Source organism: Chinchilla lanigera, unplaced genomic scaffold (assembly GCF_000276665.1).
Source record: "Chinchilla lanigera isolate Chin_1 unplaced genomic scaffold, ChiLan1.0 scaffold00105, whole genome shotgun sequence".
NCBI lineage: Eukaryota > Metazoa > Chordata > Mammalia > Rodentia > Chinchillidae > Chinchilla > Chinchilla lanigera.
This window is the reverse complement of record NW_004955506.1, coordinates 6,092,004-6,115,409: the sequence shown is the minus strand read 5'-3', so window position 1 is coordinate 6,115,409 and position 23,406 is coordinate 6,092,004. Positions and strand designations below refer to the sequence as shown.

Below are 23,406 nucleotides of genomic sequence, written 5' to 3'. Positions count from 1 at the left end.
GACCCTCTGTGATGCTCGAGTAAAAAAAAAAAAAAAAAAAGGATACTCTTGTTGCCAGTATGGTGGCACGCACCTATAATCCCAGCACTCAAGAGGCTGAGGCAGAATGATTGTCTCGAGTTTGAGGCCATCATGGGCTACAAAGAGAGGCCCTGTCTCAAACAAACAACCCCAAACCATTGTTAAGAGCTTAGCTGACACTGATTCTCCAAGGTGGAAATAAAAATTATTTGAAAATGCAACTGATGAGGTGATATAACTTTCAGACACTCCTTAGGTTCCCAAATCCTATCCCCATATCCTCTGAGAGGATCTGGCGCAAGAAAAGTTAAACCAGAGGCTGCATAGCACTGTACGAACCTAGGCTCAGAGTACTCCTCATGTTGAATGGTAACCCATCTGCCCCTGCCTGGGGTCCAGGATGGAGGGATTGGGAGTTGGGCGGGCAGACTTATCTTTTACTCCCAGCACCAGGGAGCACCTACAACCCAGCTACCCTGTGTAAACACTCACCATGCCAGCCTGGGCCTGAGAAAGTTCCTCTGGAACTCACTCCACATCAACCATGGTGGAACCAGTGCCCGTTACCCAGAGAGTACACAGGCTGCTCTTCATGTGGCTGCTCTTTCATCTACCCACTTGACCCCACAAGGCTTCTCCAGTACCCCCACCCTGCTGGCATCCCCAGTCAAGGCCAGTAGCTCCTTTGGCTCTGGAAAGGGGTGCTTCTGTCTGCCACTGAGGTTACCTCTGCATCCTGCTCTCCAGCAGGGAGGCCAGCAAAGTTGCTATCTGGAGACTCAGCTGGCATCTCCTGCAAAAGAACAACAAAGGCCAAGGGCACTGTTGGTATGGGCCCTCTTGTAAAGCTGGCACAATAGTAAACCCAAAACCAAGCCTTCCTCAGCACAAAACTGGTGCCAGGAAAGAGTAAGGTGGAAGGGATGCTGTGCTCTCCCCAGTGCCCCTTCCAAGGCCTCCTCCCCCCACCAGGCTTGCAGCCAGCTCTGACTGATCCTTGATGAAGCACTGCTGGCCACGCATACGGGCCCTTCTCTTACCTCCTCTTCTTCTGAGGGGCCTCTGCTTGCTGCCTGGGGGGAAGGGAGGGGCTCTCCCTCCTCTTCAGTGCCAGGGGCGATGTAGGAGCCAGACAAGGAGGAGACTGTGTCGGTGCTGATCTGAGAGGATGCCATGGACATGACGGACTGGGCCAGGCTGCTGCTGGCGGGATCTTCGAGACAGGGGTTGGAGGAAGGAGATAGATCAAGGCTACTGAGGAGTAGAGCTCCTTCCCTGCACTCAGGCCACAAGGAGTACAGTGACTTCATCTTGCTGCCTCGCCCCCAAGGGCTCTAACTTAGTTTCCCAAGATTCTGCTTCTCTATCTCAGAGCTAAAACCTCAGCCTCAAGCCTCAGGGTTTGCTTTTCCTTGTCACAGGACCAGGCCTGAGAGAAGCAACCTTCTAGCCAGGAGCACAAATCCCCCTCCCTCTCCAGCTGGGCCAGGTTAGTCCCCCATTAAGGCGCTGGCATGTGCAGCTGCTCTCTGCTCCCTCATACCTTCTGGGGAGGAAATGGTGGAGGAGAGCGGGGTTCCTGTGCAGGATGACTGGTCCACCGCCCCAGACGAGGACAGGGTGAGGTTCTCACTTTCTGGAGTTTCGCTGCATTCCTAGGGGTGAGGGACACAATGGGACGTGGAGTAGCTCAAATCCAGTGTGTTGGAGGGAGGGGGCAAGAGCAGGGGGCTGGGTAGGGGTGAGGAGGAAAGGAGACACCTGAAGGGACAAGGTCCCTTATTGTAGAGGACTGGAGTGACATGAGAGGCAGCGCTGGCTTCTCTTCTGTCAGCACTCCTCTTCGGTGTGGGTCTGGAGCGACTGTCTCCCAGGGGAGGTGCAAACTTCAGTCAGCACCTCCTGCCTGAGGCCCAGCATCTGCTGGAGCCATACAAAGACTGCAGCTCCAGTGACATAGGTCACCCAGCAGCTGTGACATGGGGACACCCCCGGCTTCCCCAGGATTAAGAACAACTTTTCTTCCAAACCAAAGGCACATAAAACCAGCAGGAGCTCACTCACTCACTGCCTGCTGGCCATTTCCACACGGATGTTGGTTGAATGGAACATACGCAATCAATCTCAAAAAGGAGCCCCCCCAGTCACTCAGGCACAGGGCCTCACCATCCCAGGCAGAAGCAGAGCCCTCCCAACTGTTCTCTACAATCCATTCCTTCTCCAGGCAGGCCTCCTTCATCTTGGTTCAAATGTGGGCCACTGGCCACTTCCTTGCTTCACCTGGCTCCTCCTGACCCAGTCTGCATGCACCTGTGAGGCGGGGCTCTGTGAGGCAGAGTTCTCACTGCATCCCTGCCTGCTCCAACCCTTTACCTGCTTGTTTCCTTCCCCTTCTTCTCATGTCCAGAACATTCCAAGATCCATTTCAAATGCTTCTTCTAATGTATTTTCCTGACTTCCTCCACTGAACAAAAGGTCATGCATCTCTATTATGACATTTTATGGTCTCTGTTTTGGGTGCTCTTATATTCTGTAATTAAAACTCATTCTTTCAAGAAATGGGCAATAACCATGTGCCACATGCTTTCCAGTATTTCAGTCCGTACACTGTCCCACCTAGACCAGGACCCTTGAGGATGGGAAACTTCACTGTCTTTGAATGCCCTGCTGCCCCTGGCTCAATGCCTTCGAGAGAAGCTGGCTAATGCACTTCTGCTAAGTGAAGTCTGTAGACTTCACAGGGTAGAAAGTTTCAGTCTTCTGCCATTCCAGCCACACTGGGCCCCAGGGCTTCCCACCACTCTCCTGTGCCTGGAATTCTTTCCTCAGATTGCTTCATACTTGCTTCTTGTTCTGCTCTCTTCCTGGACCACTGTTTGGATGGAAGTTCCTCTTTCAGCCTCCACACTCCCCCCATCTGACACTCTGATCCACACGGCCTGGCTCATGCACACTTTTCACTTTCATCTTTTGTGTTCACCCCTACCCCAACTCACAAGCACAGCGCACCCAGAGGGGCTGCTGTGCTCTCCTTACTGCTGCTAGCTCAGCACACAGGAGAGCGCCTTGGAACAAACGGGCTTCGTACACCGTGTGAATCACATGTGAATCTCGTGAAGCCTTTGCGGCCACTGCTTGGAAGATGGTAAACAGTGTCTGATGAGTGAACGAGAACAAGTAGGCCTAAGCGATCACCCCCCGGGGAGAAAGAGGAAAGCAAAGCACCTCTCCGGGATACTGAGCAGCTGGTCTCTGAGAGAGCTGAGTCTCTGACTCGCTGCAGGAGCGCTCTTCTTCCTCTTCATGCAGCACAGAAGAATTCTGTGAAATGGATCTGTAAAAGTCCAAGGGGAAGAGTAGCTGTACCCAACATCTACTTAGAGCTTGGAGCTGGTCTGACTCTTCTTACCCAGTTCCACAGGAGGAGGAGGAGGCCACCAGGGGAGTCCCAGGACCTGAGGGGAGGTGAGAAGAGCACCAGAGGAGACAGAGACTCTCTGCTTCTAGCTCCTTCTGGGACTTGCTGCCTGAACTTGAGAAAAGCCATGGACATTCCCAGGCCTCAATACTTCGTCTATAAAACACCCCTCTTCACTCTGGGGCATAATCATGCCCTGAAGGATTTGAACACTTTGGAGATATAGTCACAAGTTTCCTTTTGTCTTCAGAGTAAGCCATGTTCCCCAAGGGTTTGAGAGGCCCTGTCTGTGGTACTCACCTCCTCTTCCCTGTACCTCATTCCCTCCCCACGAACACAGGTGAGGTCTGAGGCGAATTCTCTAAAGTATACATCCCACACATCCCATTTCCATCTTTTAGGGAGGGGAAACTGTCCCCTCAAGGTCCTCTCAGGGCTTCTGTGAGACTGAGCAGTGGTGAACAGTGAAAGGGTCTACGTGCCCTGGGCCCAGGATGCAACCAGCACAAGGAGGGAGCGGCGGGTGGAAAGCTTCTGATCAGGGACCAGGGCCGCACTGCTGAGCCCCGGCCCACTCACTTGGAGAGACTCTTTTTGAGCTTGAGCCCTTGGCTGCTGCAGTCAGACAGGCGGTCGAGGGGGGAGAGTGTCCTGACGGGGGGCAGGTGGCCGTCACTGCCATAAGAAGGCAGCATTCCTGAGAGGTGGCCGTCTCCAAGCACGTGAAGTGGAGGGACCGCTGGCGATGGGGTGAGGGGTCCGTTGAGGGCCTCCAGAAGAGACACCACTTCGTAACCCGGTGGAATATTCTCTGAGGACTAGGGGAATCAGAGAAAGGGTGAAATATTATTTAAGTCCTTTTTGTTTTATGGCATGATCATGTTTCCTACTGGATGCTTAAAAATGTTTTCTTTCCATCAGGGCTTGGGGGTCTGGTAAGAAAAGCTTCTGCACTAGATGTAGAGGGAAGATAAATGTCAGTCACACACACCTAGGTTCTGCTCACAGGTGAACTTTTTCTTAATAATGTGTATTTTTTTCTGATGATAAAGTAAATAAACAATCATTACAGGAAATTTGGAAGATATAGCAAAGTAGAAGGGAAAAACATTGCCAATAAGCAAGTACCCGAAGTAACTTTTGTCAGTATTCCAGTGTATTTTCTTCCAATTATTTTCTTGGTATTATTTGCACATTTATGATCAATCTGTGACAATTTTGTCCCTTGCTTACTTTCCTCAACATAAATATTTTCTGATACATTTGAGACTTTTCATGGGCACCCCCTTTGCATAGGCGTGGTAAGTGTCCTAGCTCCTTTATGGTGGTGCTCAGTATTAGGCTGAGTTTAACAAGTTCTACTGTAAACATGATCTGAAGAACATCCTTGTATATAAATCTTTCTCAGGCTGACCTCAGTTGTAGAACACTTGCTTCACATGCATGAAGCTCTAAATTTGAGCTATGGCACTTGGAAAGAAAACTTTTTCAGGTTGTTTTTTAGTTTGTTTTTTTTTTTTTTTGGCTTTTCTCTGGTACCGGGAACCGAACTCACGACCTTGTGCTTTCCAGGCAGGCCCTTTTGCCGCTGAGCTAAATCCCCAGCCCGTGGTTTTTAGGTATTAAAATTCTTAGGCCTCAGATTACAGTACTTGGTATAATGTTTTGTTGTTTTCTTGATGACTTTTCTAGTTATACTCTCCTATAACCACTACAGAATACCTATTTGATTACTGCTCTGCCAGCATGGAGTATCTGTAAGAAGGAAAGTTTTTAAATTTGAAAGATGAAAAATGGTATACTATTTTAATCTACACAATGATCATGTGTTTTAAAATTTTTTTGGTACTGGGAGTCGAACTCAGGACCTTGCCAGACAGGTGCTTATGCCACTGAGTTACATCCCTGACCCACAATGATCATATTTAATGTGGCTAAATTTTTGTTTGTTTTTGGTAGTGCTGAGGATCAAACCTGGGGCCTCGTATTTGCTTGACAAGCATTCTACTACTGAGCTAACCCCTGAGGCCCAATAGAACTTTGTAAAGGTGATTAGTAACCATCTGTATTTACTCTCTCAAGGATTGTGCTCCCCTGCCTAGAATCTTGCCATGTAGTTCAGGCTGGCCTTGAACTGGCAGCAATCCTCCTGTCTTAGTCTCCCAAGTCCTGGGATTACAGGCATGTGCCACCAGGTCTGGTTAGAATTTATTTTCATCTTTTTTGCTCATTTACTGACTGTTTTATCCTTATGAGCTATGACAAAGACACTTACTTTTTTTCCTGATACATATGTTATGAATAATTTTAAATAATTTGTCATTTCCTTTTTAATTTGGACACTTTTTTTTTTTAGACAGGGTCTCTCTTTTGTAGTCTGGCCTCGAACTTGTACTGATCCTCCTGCTTCAGCCTCCCTAAATCCTGGGATTATAGAAATGTGCCACCATGCTGGGCTTGGTCACCTTTTAGAACTCTTTAAGTTTTAAACTTTTTATGTGGCCAAATCTACATATTTTTTTTTTTTTTTTTGAGGTTTTCTATTGCTTGTGAGGTTAGAGTCCTTCTCCATCCAAATCAATTAAATAACTGCCTATATCAGCATTTGGGAGGCTGAGGCAGAAAAATCACTGTGAGTTCAAGGCCAGCCTGGGCTACATAGTGAGTTCAACCCCAGCCTGAACTATGTAGTGAGACCCTATCTCCAAAAATACTGCCTATAATTTATTCTAGGTTTTTCATGTTTGGTTTGCTTTACTTTGCTTTTAACACAGTTAAGTAGTTACTCTATTTGGAATTTGTTACTTTAAAATGGTTAAAGTACCAAACTGATTTTTCCTCTCTAAGTAGCTAACTAATTACCCCAATACCATTTACTGAGTAATAAATCTTTCCCCTCGTGGGTTAATCTAAAGAAAGACTATACCTGCTATTCTACAATTGCACAGCTTCCAGGTTTTACCCTAAACTGATCACTTACACTGAGACACTGAGGTGAGATGTTTTACTGACTTGGCTTCCAGTCACTGAAGCAAGGAAATGAAATAAAGAAAAGTTATCTTCTTCAAAGATTCAAATAAAAGATAGCAAATTGTATTCAAATCCAAAACAATCATCCCTTTGTTCTGCTTGGGGAAGTTCCAGAGCTGGACCCCACTGGAGTGCTCCACAAGCAGATGGCTCTAGGAATGTAAATATTAACTGGACACCAAGTTCCCAAGGAAGGCAAGGGAGGCTTTAGTGTCGAGTATTCAACTTGCTGTTGTGTTACTGGCTGTTTGAGCATGTCACAATCTCAGCCAAGCTACTCAATCCTTCAGCATGCTCAGATTTAGTTCCTTGCCGTAGTGCCACGTAGAAAAGGTGAGAACACTCAAAAAGGCAGAGCCCAGCGAGAACACTAGCACACATTTGCATCAGAGGGGCCCTGGTGCTGAGCCCAACTTACTGAATGCTCTTCAGAGTCAGACGTCTGGGATGAAATGATGGGGTTAAAGCTGGTTGGGGACAAGGGACCCAATTTTTTCCTCATGGCTCGGATCTGAAGCAGTGCCCGAAAGGCTGGGAAGAAGAAAACAGGCCATCAGGACATCCTGCTGCAGGATTAAGGGTGGACAAAAGCCCAGACAGAAACAATGATCCCCCCGACATTCATTGGTTTGCTGATCCAGCAGTGACATGCGTCTTGATGTTCCGCAAAGTCCTTCCCACACTCGCACTTGCTTTCCCCACCTGGCACAGGACTTACGCAGCCGGCAGATGGGGCAGTTGTTGGCCTGGTAGCGCAGGGTGTCTGCACAAGTGTTACAGAGGCAGAGGTGGCGGCAGGGCAGGATCAAGGTGTCCCGGACATCTGAGAGACACACCACACACTCTGCACTGTTATCGCTTACTTCGTCCTCGGCCACCTAGCCAAGGAGATAGAAATGCAGCCAGTGACACAAAGGCCTCCTCGACTGACAAGGCAGCTTGGCTGGGAGCTGACAGAGGTAATGAGGATGGAACCCACATGGACACAGGACATTCCCTTGCCCCAGCTCTCTCACTGGCTGGTTCCACTGATTCTGAAGCTGAGAACAGGGACTAACTCCCAGGCTCATCCTCTGAGGCCCAGTGCCGGCCCTGGGACAGTGTGAGCTGAGGGGACCCAGGGGTCCCTGCAGATCAAGGTGAAAGGGAAAAACAAATCCAACCTAGCTTATTTTTCTCATTTCCATACTGACAGAAGCATGGTGACCTGAAATGAGGAATATGAAACACCCTCTAGGACCTGCTGACTCCAGAGGTTGGCTGGCTGAGTTCCTCCATCCTGGCTTCTCATCTTGCCTCCTAGAAAGAGCATGTTCAAAACTTTGCATGAAACTTACCTTCGAATCTTGTGTGTTGTACTTGTTTTCAATTCCGTAGATCTCCTGAAGGAGGTAGCTAACCCCATCTACCTGAACAGCAAACAGAGAAGTTCAAGGACAGGCTGATTCTACTGAGACACAAGATGGACCCCCACCCAACCACAGTTACCCACGACTACTGATTCACAAGGTAAAACCCAAAGGCCTAGACAAGTAAGGAATACTTTTATTTACTTATGTTTTCTCTTTGAGAGAGGAAAGAAAATCAGATGTTTAACTGACCCACCATTACATCCAACAAGAAACATAAAATTGCACAAGTGCAACAATAATACTTGTACAGCAGCTCGCTGCTATGGACAGTTATGAAAGGGTTACACTAGGAAGAGGACAGAAGGGTGTGTGTTGAGATGTAAGCCTTAGTTTTGTAAGAAGATTTCAGCTCAGAAGTTTTAAAAATAAAGGAAATGAGAGAGAGAAAAAGAGAGAGAGAGAGGACACAAGGAAAAAGGAGAGGCAAGTGGCGCACATCCCCTTTGAAGCGACATGCAGCAAAGTTACCCCTTTGGGCCTGTTTCTTAGACCCTGCCAACACCCTCTCCCATGTCTATGCTGGCCCTTCCCCATGCCCGTTAGGAGCCCACTCCTCCCTTCTGCCTCATCTTTGTCCCCAGCATTCCCCTCCTCACAGACCTAGCCTGGTTCTGACTTTATCTCCCTCTCTTCGATGTGACAGTCTGCTGCCAGAGCAAATCTAGCAACAGGAAAATAGATAAAATACCTTCCTGTAACTACTCTAGTCTTTTTATCATATACAGGCCTCCCCAGGAGGCAACTCACCAAGGTCAGGCCTGACTGGGTAGTGGCCTGAGCTTAGGATCTGTGGCAGCCTTGCCTCTCTTAAAATTTGTTCTAACCTAACAATTATATTGAAAAGGACATTATTAACTATTATACTATAGTGTGATTGACTATTCCTGACCTTATTGTAAGGGCAGCAAGCACTTAACCTAAAAGAATAAATAGGATAGAATTTCAGCTGTCTATCACCCATCTGCAAGGCGGAAGGGCTTGTATCTCAATAAAGGCCAGCCTTGCCTCCCTCTACATGAGATGACCTCTCCTCCACCATCCTCCCTTGCCAAGGTCTTTCTTTTTGGAGATAGGGCTTCATTCTGCAGTTCAGGCTGTCCTTGAACTCATTTTGTAGCCCAAGCTGGCCTAGAACTCACAGCGATCCTGTCTCAGCCTCTTGAGTGCTGGAATTACAGGCGTGCACCATGCCCAGTTTTGTGTGTGTGTGTGCACGTGTGAGCCAAGGCCTTTGACACTGCTCTCACCATCCATGACATCTCCTCCTACCTCTGCAAGAGTGGAGAGAAAAATGCTGGCACCAGGGAGATGAGGCCTTCCAGCAGCCAGACAGACCTTGTTACCCTTTCTGGAAGGGGCAAATGGCCAGCATGCTGAACTTTAGAAAGGAACGGTGGGAAAAACTGAGCTCTAACTGACCCTGAATTGGACCCCAATACTTTGTCCTTTTGCTTGAAATGTTTCTCACCCTGACATTTAAAATAAAGAGTTCTCCCTAAACCTAATGTCGGGGGACAAATCTTGTCCTTTCATTTTGCAATCCTTTGCTCAGTTAACCGCTGCCTCAAAATCAATAATTCTAGAACAATAAAAACACCAAAAATAGGAATCCTTTCAGGCCACCCACATAGATGCTAACACATAAAAGCATTCCCTTTTTAATTTTTTTTCTTGTTTAAAAAGAAAGAGAAGGGAAAGAAGACTGCTTAGCAAAAAGTAAAGAAAAAAGAACAAGAGAAAAAGAGGGAGAAAGGGAAGGAGGAGGGGCCAAGAGTCCCTGGGCCTCAATACTTACTACTTGTTTCTGTTTGAGGGGCTTGACACAGAAAGTCCCATCTGTGTGCTGGAAGGAAAGCAGGACAATTATGTGTGACAGAAAGGGAGGGCAGAAAGGAACACCACACTCTTGTTACCTCCCTCAATTACATGTGATATTGGACACTCGCAGAGCGTAATGATGGGATCCTGATACTACAAGGGTCTTACAATGGTCCAACCTAACCCTCTCATTTTAGGAAGAGGAGACTGAGGCCTAAAGGGGTCAGGCAGCAAGATGATGGTAGAGCTGGACCCTGCCCAAGCACGCACGGCCCCATGTAATGCTCATTTAACACTACCCAGCCTCTCAAACTAGACTATTCTGCTATGTTCACCCAGCAGATGAGAGTGTCCTGCAGGAAAGGAAGGGCTAAAGTCAGTTACCTTTTCAAAAGTACCCAGCAGCACATGGCAATGACCGAAATACTCTGAAAGAAACAAAGGCCCAGGATGAAGAAAGCCAAACACCCTTGATGCCCCTCTCTCCCCTCTTCCCACACATCTGGCAAAAGTCACACCAGGCTGCCAGCCGCAGGGGCACGTGCATAACCCACCACTTCATGTCTGCCCAAGCTGCTGGGGACCACAGGCATGAGGATGCGGACATTGTCTGAGGCCTGCAGAGCAGGTGTGTTGCGCTGGTGCCACAGCTTTTGCCAGGAGCGTGCCACAAAAGGGCAGTGCATATGCAAGGGAAGACAGAACTGCCCCTACCGTCCCCTTCATCCACCACGGCGTGCACCACCAAAGGGTAAACCTCTCGGTCCAGGTCAAAGCCAAGCTGCAGGGAAGAAAGGAAGAAAAGAGAAGACTGAACAGGTGGAAACGGCATAGCAATCCATTGAAAAGGAGGCACTGCCGTGAAGGGCTCATCGCTGCCCCTCGCTTAGCAACCTCACAGTCATCTGTGCAACTGAAGGCTATCAGTTTCTTTTTTATAAATCTCAGGGAATTAATGTCCTGCAGCTTCCCTGAGCACGGCTTTCTTAAAGCCATGTCCTAGGTTAACATGCTACTTTGGAATGGAGGAATTAACAAAGGCAGGGTGTCCAGGATGTGAGTAAGCAGAACTTATAAGGTGTGCAGAGGTCACAAGGCTAAATGGCAAGGATGGCCTTGGAGCATCTGCTGCTGGCCTAGGTCCTCAGTAACCCCAGGCCCCCTGCATCCCCATGTAGACACAGCTCACCTCTTCTTCAGCCCACTCCGAGGGGTCCACGGTGTGGGAGGGCAGACAGAACTGCTGGCATACCCCTCGCTTGTAGTGCACGGTCTCCGACTGCAGGCTATCGTCCTTTGGAATATAGCTGTGGAGAATGTGGGAAGCAAAGCGTGAAGTTAGAGTCTGTTAGTTTCCCCCACCTTGTGCCTGTTCCCATTTTCAGCTGGCTCTAGCACAAAAAAGACCTCCTTTCTCATTCATTTCTTTTGTTCTTTCCTGGTGATGTTATTAAACTTATATATTCAACCTACACACCCACAGAAAAGTAGCTAAGTAGGTTCTCTGACAGCATCTTCAGGACCTGAGGGATTATGCTGCTATCCGCCACTGTATCAAGACTGCACAGTCTGAAGGGACAAGATAAAATAGTGCTTTGTAAAAGAAAATCTAAATTCAAGAATCTTACCTCACCTATGTAATGCTCGTTTAACACTACCCAGATAGAAAAGGAACACTTTCCTCCATAGGTGTGTGTAGCGGACAAAAACCCAGCAGTTTGAGAAGGGGCAGCTCACCTGGCAATACCATTCTGGAACTCCTCAGTGGCCTGATAGTAGATGGTGATGGCTACCCGGGCATCCGTGTCGAAGATGAACTCGACATTGTAGTGAACTTTAGCTTTGCTGGCCTCTTCTCCAGGGCTCTTCACTTCCTCAGCACATCTAGGAAGCCACAAAAGAGGCAGCATATCAGGGTTTTAGGACATATTCTTTTTAAAAAACTTAACAATATGGGAGTTACAATAAATATTCCTCTTGAAAAAAATAAACTTAATATCATGTGTGCTTCTTTCCATGGTCTTTAACATATGTTTACATCTTCATTTTGAATGATCACAGCATACTGCCCTACCTTGCTATCCAACTATTTTGAAACTTGTTGGATTTGGTGTTTGTCTTAGTTATTGTGTCAAGATCCTGATCCTTGCAACTTAAAGAAGGAGAGGTTTGTTTTGGCTCACAGTTACAGTTCGTGGTCCGGGGGCGCCCAGACAGAAACAGCACTGGTAGGGGGGCAGAGTGGAGGAGAGCTGCTCACATCACATCGGGAAAGGACAGAGATGAAAAGGAGGAGCCAGGAGGGGACCCTTCCAGGTCCTGCCTCAGTAATCCACATCTTCAGAGCAGGCCCAACTCTTATCAGTAAGCCAGGTATGTCACCCCCATGATTCAGCTTTCAAAAGCTCTGCCTATGAGCACATGGAGCCTTTGGGGGACATTCTCCATCTAAACCATAAAAGTACTTAATGTATTCGGATGCAAAAATTTTGTCCTGGTACTCATCATTTGTTTGGTATTCTATACACAGGCTAGACCTTGTCAGATGTCCATTGCCTCACGATTGCCCCGCTTCTTGACAAAACAATTTGTTTGGTACTTGTTGGTTTTGGTACTCTTTGGTACTCTTTGTGTACTCTGCCACTCAGTACAACAAGTACTGAGGCACCACTGTATTCCATTATCATTACTGTTGAACATTAGGTTATTTTTGATATTTCACAGTCCTACGATTAACATCTTCATGCATTTGCCAGACCTTTGAAAAAAGTTTTTATTTTAATCAAGACTATTAATCACATACTTCAAATAGTTTCCACAAGGCTTGTTAAAAACCAGCAGGCTCTACTCCTTCCCTTTCCTCCTGGTTAGAGGAAACCTCTTCTAGCTGAGCGTTTTGGCAGTTAACCACAATCCTAAATAACACATTCAAGTTACTACTTCTTGACTTTCAGTTGTAGGCATTACCTACTGATTTCCTACTGTGGGACTGAGGATTTGTCCTGTTCCTCTGTCCCATACAGGAGCTCCACCATCCCCACAGTGTAGCCAGAACACCATTTTATTAGCACAGCACTTTAGTGTCTGTATTGCTATGATTATAAAAACATTATATTCAGTTTTAGCCATGGAAAAACTTAAAAATTTTTTTCTTTTCCTGCCTAATTTTTCCTTAATGTTAGTGCTGATCTTGCACTTTTTGGTTGTTTCATTTTGTATGTACTCATCCCAAATTCCAACCCCAACTCTCTGCTGGCCATCTAAACCCTGAAGTGGTTCCGGTGCACCAGGTGGTCCATTCAGCTCGCCATCTTGAGGAGGTCCCTTTGGGAGCCCTCTGTCCTACTCCTACTCAGACTGAGGGCCTCGGCACCTGGTGCGCAGCCACCGTCCAGGCCTCCCTCCATCCTCCTGGGGCTCTCCGTGCCCTTGTCCCCTTGAAGCTCATGTTTCCTGCCTGCATCTCCCACCCCCCTCTTTCTTGGGTTACACTTTTGTTTTACTTTTTCATCTTCTCTTGCTTCGTGAAAAATGTGTGTTGGGGGGACAGATGTTTTGAGAGCTCCCATTTCTCATTCACACTTCATTAAAAGTTTGGCTGAGCAAATAAATAATTCTAGGTAATAAATACTTCTAAAAGGCATCTGAAAGCCTTCCTGCTATTTCTTTTGGCTCCCAGTGCTGCTCTCAAGAAGTGTAAAGTGGCTCCAATCGCTGACCCTTCTTCCTTTGAAGGCTCACAGTAGCCCCTCTTTAGCATCCCTTGTGCTGGCAACTGCCAGTCTCTTTCCATTTGGAAGTGTGTGCCCTTCGGTTCTGGGAAAGCTTTTTAAATTATGTATGTCACTGATGACTGCCTTTCTTCTACGTCTTCTGCTCTCTCTCTAGAACTGTTAGTTGGATGCTACATCTAAATAACACTGTTATTCATATCTTTCCATCACTGCTATTTTGCTCCACTTTCTAGTATATGTCAGTCTTGCTTCCTACTATTCTCTTGAACATTTTGTTTCTGTTACAGTTTCTTATGTAAGAGTCCTTTGGGTTTTCCTAAGTACTTCACGCCATCACATGCATGGAGCAAGAAGTGCTATCATCTCTTCTGTCTCCGAGGTTACTACTGATGGTTTCTTCTTCCTGTGGAGCTTTTCTTCCAATTGACTGTTTTGCTTTCAGGGTATTCTGCCACTGTCTTTCATGTTACAGCCATTCCTAACATATCTAAGAATCATGGGCTGCCTGCTCATGTTTAAGAAACTTAAAGCTGCTGATCAGAACTCTGATGAATGCAAAGAGGACTTGGGAACCTTGGGCCTCACACTCTGAGGTCTGACCTGGGCCTGCTGAGGAACCTCTCTCACTCCAGTCTCTCAGGTTTTCTGTCCATGCAGGTCTGATTCCCAGACATCCATCTTCCTATCTCCCTACAAGGCCTGCCTTTCAAGTTCTGCGAGCAGACTGAGAAGGCAGGGTAGAGGGTTTGAAATTTGCATAATCCCTTGTTTTTGCTGCTGAGTCTATCCCTGAGTTATCCCTGGGTTCCTTGAGTACTGAGGTCCTTTGTTGAGCTCTCCAGTGAGAATCATCTTCCAGACTTTTGCCACAGTACGGAAAGGGCTGCTCTGACTGTTATACAGGGGAGGAGACCTGACTACCTCTCAGGCAGACCCTCCTCCAATCTTCTTCGTTCTAGCCCTCCACACTGACTTCCAGAGGCCCAGCCAGGTCTTGAGTGTTTTGGGGATGACACAGGATAAAGGGAGTGATTCTCAACTCTTCCTTCTGTTGGCTCAGGACTCTGATATACTGGGTCTGCTAAGTTATTTGACATTTACCATCTGTTTCCAGCTTCTAACATTTTGTTGCTGTTACTCCTTTCCCATTCTTCCAATTCTTGTGATTTGTGCCTTTTCTTCTAAACACTTTTAAAAAAAATTCAGTGAGCTTTAGAGAAGAAGCAAATATTCAATCCTTCATCTTCACCTGGATTCTGAGAATCAGGATTTACTCTTTTCCAAGGGTTTCAGAAAAATAAAACAAGGACTAGTGTGTAGCTAAGTGGTAGAGTGCTTGCCTAGCAGGCACAAGGTGCTGGGTTTGCTCCTCAGAACCAAAACAAATAAATAAGCAAATAAAACACATTAACTCCTTCCACTGTAACAGCTACTGAACACCAGGTGTGCCCCCTTCTGTTATCTTATTCAGTTCTGACAACCACCATGAAAGGTAGGGTTGATGGTCACTTTACAGATGGGAAACCTAAAGCTCAGAAACTCACTCCAGCAAGCACATACAGTGCTGCGAAGCAAACTGGGCTTCTGCTTCCCAGGCCAGTTCTTCTGAGCAGCTGCTTCACTTTACCCTTGACCTGCAGCCTGGCTACCACTTCAAGGACCAGGACCTCACAGTGGCTCAGGCGCTTGAACCTGTCTCCATCAGATATGTGAACAGTCCATATTCACAAGGGAAACCAAGTGGGCGGAGTATTTGGCAGCTGGTAGGCTGCTGTGCTTAGTGACTCCCTATGAAGAGTGGACATTTGGTAGCAGACAAGGGGCTCCTCAGCTCCCTTTTCCCCAGAGCTGACTCCAGGGGTGGAGAGAAGCATCGTGAGGAAGAAGGAAGAGGAGGAGGAAATGATGATTAGTTACTTAGGGCTGGAGGAGGGGCTAGGGGGAAATGGCAGTGCCCAATAAAGGGTATGGGTTTTCATTTGGGGACAATTGAAATGTTCTAAAATTCTTTAAGATGACTTACAACTCTGTGAACAGATCTAAAAACACTGAAATGTACACTGTAAGTGGGTGAATTCTATGGCATGTGGACACTACCTCAATAATCTGGTGTATTAAATTATCAGCCAGAGTGCACACCTGTAATCCCAGCTACTTGGGAGGCTGAAGCAGGACAGCAAGTTTGAGGCCAGCCTGGGCAATTTAGCAAGACCTTATCTCAAAATATAGAAATAAAAGGGCTGGGACCGGGGATATAGCTCCGTGGCATAAGCGCTTCAAGCGCAAGGTCCTGAGTTTGATTCCTGGTACAAAAAAAGAAAAAGAAAAGAAATAAAAGGGCTGGGGATGTAACATGGTAGTAAAACAAGTCTGGGTTCAATCCTCAGCACCACACCCACCAGAAAGAACTTCCTAATATTAATAAGGCTGACCTCTAGCATAAAACAGACTCTGGGAATGTGTTCTAAGAAATTCACCATTAGGCAATTTTGTCATTGTGGGAACAGCATCTTCCTTGTCTGTTCATTGGACTCCGGTTTGTTCTAACTGAATTTGTCTCCCCAAGGAACCAGACAGCCATTGTGGACATATTGGTGTATGTGTATGTGTGTGTGGGGGGGGGCAGAATCAGATTAAAATTTACAGTATCTCATGATACCACAAAGAAGGTGAATATGGATGACAATACTGACAAGGAAGATCAACCACCAACCCAAGGCACTATGAGTTCCTTAGAGCAAAGGCACACGAAGTTAGGAATAAAACATAGGCTGGGTGTGGTGGTGCATTCCTGTAGTCCCAGCATTTAGGATGTACAGGCATGAGGATCACTGTGAGTTCAAGGCCAACCTGGATCACATAGTGAGACCCTGTATCAAAAACCCAATAAAATGAAATAAAATAAAATAAGCGATAAGAAAGATTTCATATTGCAAGTTTAAATACAGGTTTGTTAGGATGTCTGTAAAATTCCCCTTTTTCTCAATAGTTTTTCCTTTTTTAAATCCACAAAATAAGGCTTACATTGACCAACTCTAGGCAAATGAAAGTTCTTCCCATGAAATCTGAACAACAGGTGCAGAGGCTGAATCTAAACCAGCGCAGCACCTTGGCAGCACCCACAGCTTACATCCGTAAGGCCTAGGCAGCAGGCTCGGGGCCTGACAGAAGCTGCTCTGTGAGACCATGGACTGCCCCACAAGGAGGAGGGCATCTAGGACCTGGCCCAAGTCTCCAGGCCCCTGAGAACTTACTTGACAAGTCTCAGCGTGTCCTTTCGGATGTTGATCAGGCTTCTCAGTGTCTTCACAGGTTCTTGGGGAGGTGGGGCGGCATAAGGAAACTGCCAGAAACAAAGCAGGAGAAAGTATTGTGCTTATAAAGACCTACATCAGTCCTTCAACAGAATAGGGCTTCGCAGTTGACAAGAAACGGCCCTGTGAGGTGAGTGAGAAGGACCCACTCTCTTAACTCAATGAGAGACTAAGATTCTTACATATTGATTCAATCTGCTCAAGGTCACAGCTAGTGGGAGAACTGGGGATTGAATCTGGCATCAGAAGAGCTAGATTTATCTGCTTTTTCCATTACATTGAGCTTATTTGGGTCAGTGTTCAAAATTTGGAGAACTAATCAAAAACTCCTACTGATGTTCCAAATACCAAAGGATACACTGTGGCTGAGTTAATCACAAAAGGCTTTTCCATCTGACCTTAGACAACAGGGAACCAGACCTGCAAGCCCTTTCCTTCAGGGAAGCCATCAGGTATCCTGGGAATCTAGGGATTGCAAACAAAAGAGAACCTACAGAGCTGAGGCTTGCAAACAGTCAAAAAACTATTTCCTCTGTAACTGATCTATATAAAGCAGAGTTCTTTCATACATGAGCCAACCATCATTTGGGGGTCATCAGGTTTGTGGTATCTTCATCATTTACTATATACTTCCTAACTTTCCCCACTTGGACCTTTGGATTGAGGGTTCTGAGTTGATGACAATGAAAAATGGGGTGGAGATGTAGCTCAGGGGTATTGCTTAGTACATGCCAATAAGGGAGTAGGGTGGAAGAGTTAAAGAGAAACAGTACAAATTGTCAGCCTGGCATGGTGGTGCGTGTCTGTAATCCCAGCACTCCAGGAGGCTGAGGCAGGAGGATCACAAGTTTGAATCTAACTTGGGAAATTTGGAGAGACCCTGTTTCAAAATAAAATAAAAATTAGTAAGAAAAAGGGTTGGGAAAAAAAAAAGGGTTGGGGTATAGCTCAATGCAAAGACCCTGGGTTCAACTGCTGGTACTGCTAAAAAAGAAAAAAGTTACTGGGACTGCTTTGAGTAGATCAAGAGTGATATAAACTCTTCCCGGTATTATTATACTGTTATTTGGGCAAGACGATTTCTTACACATAAGGTCATGTATCACCTAGCGATGGGAATGTGTTCTAAGAAATTTGCCACTAGGCAATTTTGTCATGGTGGGAACAGCACAGAGTATACTTCCCAAAACTAAGAAGACTAAAACGTCACTAGGTGATATGAAACCACCAATGCATATATAGTCTGTTCTTGATTAAAACGTCATCATCCAGTGCATGACTACAACTGAGCTTCATAGCTGTGCAAACTGGGCTTTTCCTAGCTCAAGACAATTCTTCCTCCACACTGCTGCTATCAGAAAACAGGGCACCCATGTTGTAGTCCACTTGTGACTTTGCAGAGGTCAACTAGGTATGGCTGTTTTACTTGGAAAACAGAATTTAAAACAACAGGAACCTGACTTTATGTATTCAGTATGACTGCTGATAATTCAGACGTATGGAGGTGATTCTTGAGAAAGAGCGTGTGATCAAAGTGATCTGCATCCAGAATCTCACTTTGTGGACATTATATAGCAAGTCTTTACTTTTTCATTGATAAATTAAACATATATTCTTTCAAAAATGATAGCTACTCTAATGTCAAAGCATTACATGTTGAAGCAGAAAACTTAAAAAATACAAATTTTCACCCCTCTACAATACTAAAATTAACCCTACAGAACACATTTCTTCTGAAGCATCCCCTCCGACCTTCTCTGTATTTGCTACTCTTCTATCCTGCACATTCTACTATATAATCTCTTTTTCACCTAGCAAGACACAGTAAGAATTTCTAAAGTCTGTAATTGTGACACCACGCAGAGATAACTACCTACTTTATTTAATCAGGTCTGTATTATTCAATGTTTTAAGTTGGTTTTCCTTTTTTTCCTGACATAAATGTTGCAGTGAATATCCTTGTCCCCACATTCTGCATATTTGTTTGATTATTTCCTTGGGACAAATTCCTACAAGTGGAATTACTGGATCAAAGAGTAAGCATATTTTTAAGACTTTGAAAAACATTTTGCCAAATTGTTCAACACAAAGCTGACTCCAAAGCAGCTCTCCTATGAGCAGTGTACAGGAGGCTTTGATAGAGGAAAAGGGAAATTCTGGTCCAGATACCATCTGTGGCCCATTTCTCTACCCTTTGCTTCCTAGCCTGACAGACTAAAGGAATTTAAAATTATTTTAAAATAAGCTTAAGCAAAAAGTAATTAGGCAGGAAAATCTGACACAAATGCTGGTCTATTCTAAAGCCAAAATAAATGACTTTGGGATTAAAATATTTTTCTGGAGTAGCAAAGTTAATCACTTCATTTGTGCAGGTATTCAGGAGTTATCCATAACTCCTACCTGAGGTAGAGAGAGAGAGAAAAAAGATGGTTTATTTCCTTTATTCTTCACCTTTTCTCCTGAAAAAAGAAAACAAAAGGAGAGAGAAAAAAAAAAAAACTGCTCTCCATCCTACTTTGAACATTCCCTCAGTGAGAACTATGATGCTGGACACACATTTTTCAAGAAAGGGATCAATGGCATCAACTGTGAATAAGCCCGCTCTTACACGTTAGGGTCCCCCACCAGGAAAGGAAACCACTGAACATCTCTTCAGGAGATCCTCATCTTGTCGGCTCTCTTGATGGCCTTTCTTTTACTCATCAGCATCTATATATGCCACCTGGCATGGTGTAAGGACAGATTAAAAGTGGGAAAGGTAAGTCATACTCTCAGAAGCTGTGTTCAAAGGTAGATGACAATTCAAATAACTTTGACATCAGAGAGAGAGAGAAAGGGGCGGGAGGGAGAGGGAGAGGCAGAGAGAGTGAGAATGAAAGGGTAAAAAAAAGAAAGTGGCCACTTCTGAGTGAGTAACTGAATGGTTTCATAAAGTAGGCAGCATTTGATTTGAGATGTTAGAGGAAAAATGCAATTTGTGAATTCAGAGATGACAGAGAAGATGGAGGGAACAGAAGGATCACATGCAGACGTGTTAGACTGGGTTAGATCCTTAGCACCACAAAAATGCAACAATAACAATTTTTTTATTGACTGCTTACTATGTGTCAGGCACCATGCTAAGCTTTTCACATATCTGATCTTTGGAAAAACCCTGTGAGGTAGATATGGTGGCTCCCATTTTTTCTAGTAAGAAAACTGAAGTGGCAAAAGGACTGAATCTATTTAGGATGGATTTGACTTCGTTATACCAAAGCTGGTTAATAAATAAGTAACTTCTATTAAAAAAGAAAGAAAGAAAGAAAAGGGGTTGAACAGCTTCTCCAGAAGCCCTACTTTAGGAAGCAGAGCTGAAGTTTGAAGACATCCTCCCCCTCTGTCCAGTACCCTGTTATGCTCTTGGATGTAGCTTCTTAACCAGGAGAGATAAACTGTCCATGGATTAAACCACTGATTATTAAAAGATCTGAAAACACAAACTTATTCATTTTATCACTCTTTCTTTTTAAAAAAATCAAGACATTGGTGAAGCCAGGAATGGTTGCACACACCTGTATCCCCAGTACCCTGGAGGGTTGAGGCAGGAGAATCCCCAGATTGAGCCCAGCCTGGCAACTTAGTGACATTATCTCAAAATAAAAATTAAAAAAGGGATGGAGACGTAGCATAGTATGAAGGCCCTTGGTTTAATGTGAAGTGTTGAAAACCAAAAACAAATCAAAACACCAAAAATATTAGTGAACTCTTTTGCTTGTCTATAGTATCTCCTTAATACATATACCATTATTAGGTCGTATTTAAGACAGAAATATCTTATTTCAATTTAAGATGAGAAATTTCATTCATGTCCTAACAGCTAAGCGTGAAAAGAAAGCAAACTGATGTCTTCTTGGGACCAAGAAGACAAAGCTCAGGACCAACTTGGGACCAAGAAGACAAAGCTCAGGACCAATTTGGGCCCAGCACATCCTGAAGTAACCACTGCCCTGGCCCCTGCACACCGCACTAGAAACCCTTCCCTCAGTTCACATCTAAGATTCAGGAAGTAAATAGCGACAAGGAAGATAATGAAGTGTTTGCTCTATGAGGCAAGTACGCTGGCACCTCTGAGCCAGCAGATGGAAGCGGACCTCCCTGTCCCTCGCACACACCATGGCCCCCAGATGGTGGTGGGCTCAGGGGCTTATGGTCACTTTCCTGTTCTCAGGCATCACTCGACCACTCTCCATAATGGAGTCAGGCCTCAGATCAAGGCTAATAAGAACAAAGAATGGAATTTAGTCTGCTCAGGAGATGGTCACATATAGGACAAAAGCAAGGCTCACGTGTCCCCAATTTATTAGGTTAATCAAGGAATTCTGGCAAAAAAAAAAACCCTCTTAAATGGGGTAAAATTTGGGTAATTGGATGCCTTGCACATACCACAAAAAAAGGGAGGGAAGAAGAAAAGAAGAGAGAGGGAGAGAAGGAGAGAGAAAACGTAAGAAAACATATAACTGAGTAGCAGTGGTACCTCAGTTCATGAACTTAATTCTTTCTATGATTCTAGTAGCAATCTGAATTGGATAAGAACCAAATCAAATCTCCCCATAAGGTCACCATTGAACCTAACCAATGAATTTGATTCGGTTCATGTCCAGTTCAGTCTGTGACCAGAATTGTGGAAAAAATTAAGTTCATGAACCAAGGTGCCACTGTACTATATGCAATCACAGCATGTTTCTTTGGTCTTTTGGGGTTTCTTTTTGGGGCAGGGTCTCACTATGCAGTTCAGGCTGGCCTTGAACTCAGTAGGTAGCCCAGGCTGACCTCAAACTCACAGTGATCCTCTTGCCTCAGTCTCCCAAGTGCTGGAATTATAGGAATGTGGTATCATGCCTGGTCCTCACTTTCTTTACATATATGTGTTCCCTATTTTACTTTATTTTTAAAAATTATGGTAAATACACATAACATGAAATTTACCATCTTCACAATTTTCAAGCATACAGTTCAGTGGCATTAAATACAATCACATTTACATTGTGGTACAACCATCACTACTATTCAGCCCAGATCAGATACACCTTTATTTCCTATTCTCAAAATAAAAAAACATGTCTCCACTTTCACCAGACTACAAACTCCTGGAGGACAGAATGACACAGAGGAGGAGCTCAAAATAGGGTGGCTGGCTAAATAAATGAAGAATGTCAGGACTAATATTTTCATTCTGCACATAAAGAAACTGAGACCCAAAAGATTCCTATGATTACTGAAAGTAACCAAGATTTGAGTTCAGGTATATCCCGCTACAAAGCCATGCTTGTGCACTGTGACTGCCAGGTCTGTGGGCACGCCCACGGGCTGTTCTGATGTAGGCTTCCTGGGAACCTGAGCAGAGCACAAGGAGCCTGCAAATCTTGCCATTGCTGCAAATGGTACGGAGCTCTGTTCAGATTTGGAGAGGAGTCGAAGCTCTCAGGATTACACCTGTCTGCTTAGGCAGTGGTACATACAGAAAAACAGCTCCTTCTAACTTTTAACAGGGCCATCAGAGGTGCTTGTGGAGAAAAGCCTTTTTGGAGTAGGGCATGAAAAAAATTTTTTATCTATGAGAACAGAAGCTGCAGGGGATATAAGTATACATTTAGGGCACAGTGATATGAAAGGACACTGAAAGCCTCCAGAGCACCTGCTCACCTTTTGCCCAAGATGCTCAAAGACATGTTATGATAGACATCTCTGAAGTACAGACATTGCTCCACTAAATTGTTTTTAAAAACTGAAGGTATTTGTTGTTCACTAAGCCCTTTCAGTACATCCTGAGCACCGAACCAGGCCTGGGATACAGAGATTACCCAAGCAAACCCCTTCAATCCAGTCTGTAGGAGCCAAGTACCAGGACTGAGCTTGCCTCAGGTGTGCTGAGCACTTCAGGACAGCCCCTCCCAAGGCGTGCTCATGCCTGTATTGAATAGCCCGAATAGGGCAGGCTGGCCTAGAAATCACTAGGTAGCCCAGGTTAGCCTCAAATTCACTGCAATCCTCCTGCCAACATCCCAAGTGCTGGGATTACCCGCGTGAGCAACCACACCCAAAAGAGAGTAATTTAAATCCCAAGCACCTCAAACCCAGCACAGGAGCAGATCCAGCTGAGTCAGAAGAACTCATTCAGTAGGTCTTAGAGGTTTGCCAGTCAAGGTCCTGTGTGCTCACTGAGTAAGCTCCCCTTATTGCCTTTATCCTGGTATTTGTAGTTTCCTGTACCTGCACCTCTCGACAGCCAAGTGCCACCTGGTGCCCACAAATGGAACTGCCAGTTTGTTAGACCTTTACGTGAATGGAAGGGCTACACACAGTGCCCACCCATTGTGAGTATATATGTGTATATGTGTATATCTGTAAATATCAACCATATGTTTTGAATATTTTTATCAGTGATTTCAAATCTTCTTAAACTACCCTTACAGATGCATTCATATTTATGTCAGAATATATGTTACAGTTCATGTGAGATAAGAGAACAGTATTTCATTCCATTTATAAATTATTGAGCAATTCCAAGTAGCCTATAAAAAAGACTGCAATCTACTCATAAAAATAAATTATTAACTTCCATAAAAAGCTTTTTAAAAAGTTCTTAACTTTCTTGGACACAGTGGCACATGCCTGTAATC

The 23,406-nt window shown here is 45.1% G+C and overlaps 1 protein-coding gene across 2 annotated transcripts in view; it reads right to left on the bottom strand.

Moving 5' to 3' along the window:
• Positions 1-23,406, bottom strand: part of Rnf157 (ring finger protein 157) — a gene marked incomplete in the record, with an annotated part of 81,685 nt that overhangs the window by 9,748 nt on the left and 48,531 nt on the right. For both annotated transcript variants that reach the window (XM_005407444.2, XM_005407442.2), the window contains 14 exon segments: positions 749-814; positions 1,062-1,234; positions 1,565-1,676; positions 3,247-3,355; positions 4,019-4,257; positions 6,888-7,000; positions 7,188-7,347; positions 7,807-7,878; positions 9,677-9,724; positions 10,084-10,127; positions 10,414-10,480; positions 10,889-11,006; positions 11,437-11,583; positions 16,688-16,776. In XM_005407444.2, the coding sequence (XP_005407501.1) occupies positions 749-814; positions 1,062-1,234; positions 1,565-1,676; positions 3,247-3,355; positions 4,019-4,257; positions 6,888-7,000; positions 7,188-7,347; positions 7,807-7,878; positions 9,677-9,724; positions 10,084-10,127; positions 10,414-10,480; positions 10,889-11,006; positions 11,437-11,583; positions 16,688-16,776 (1,557 nt within the window).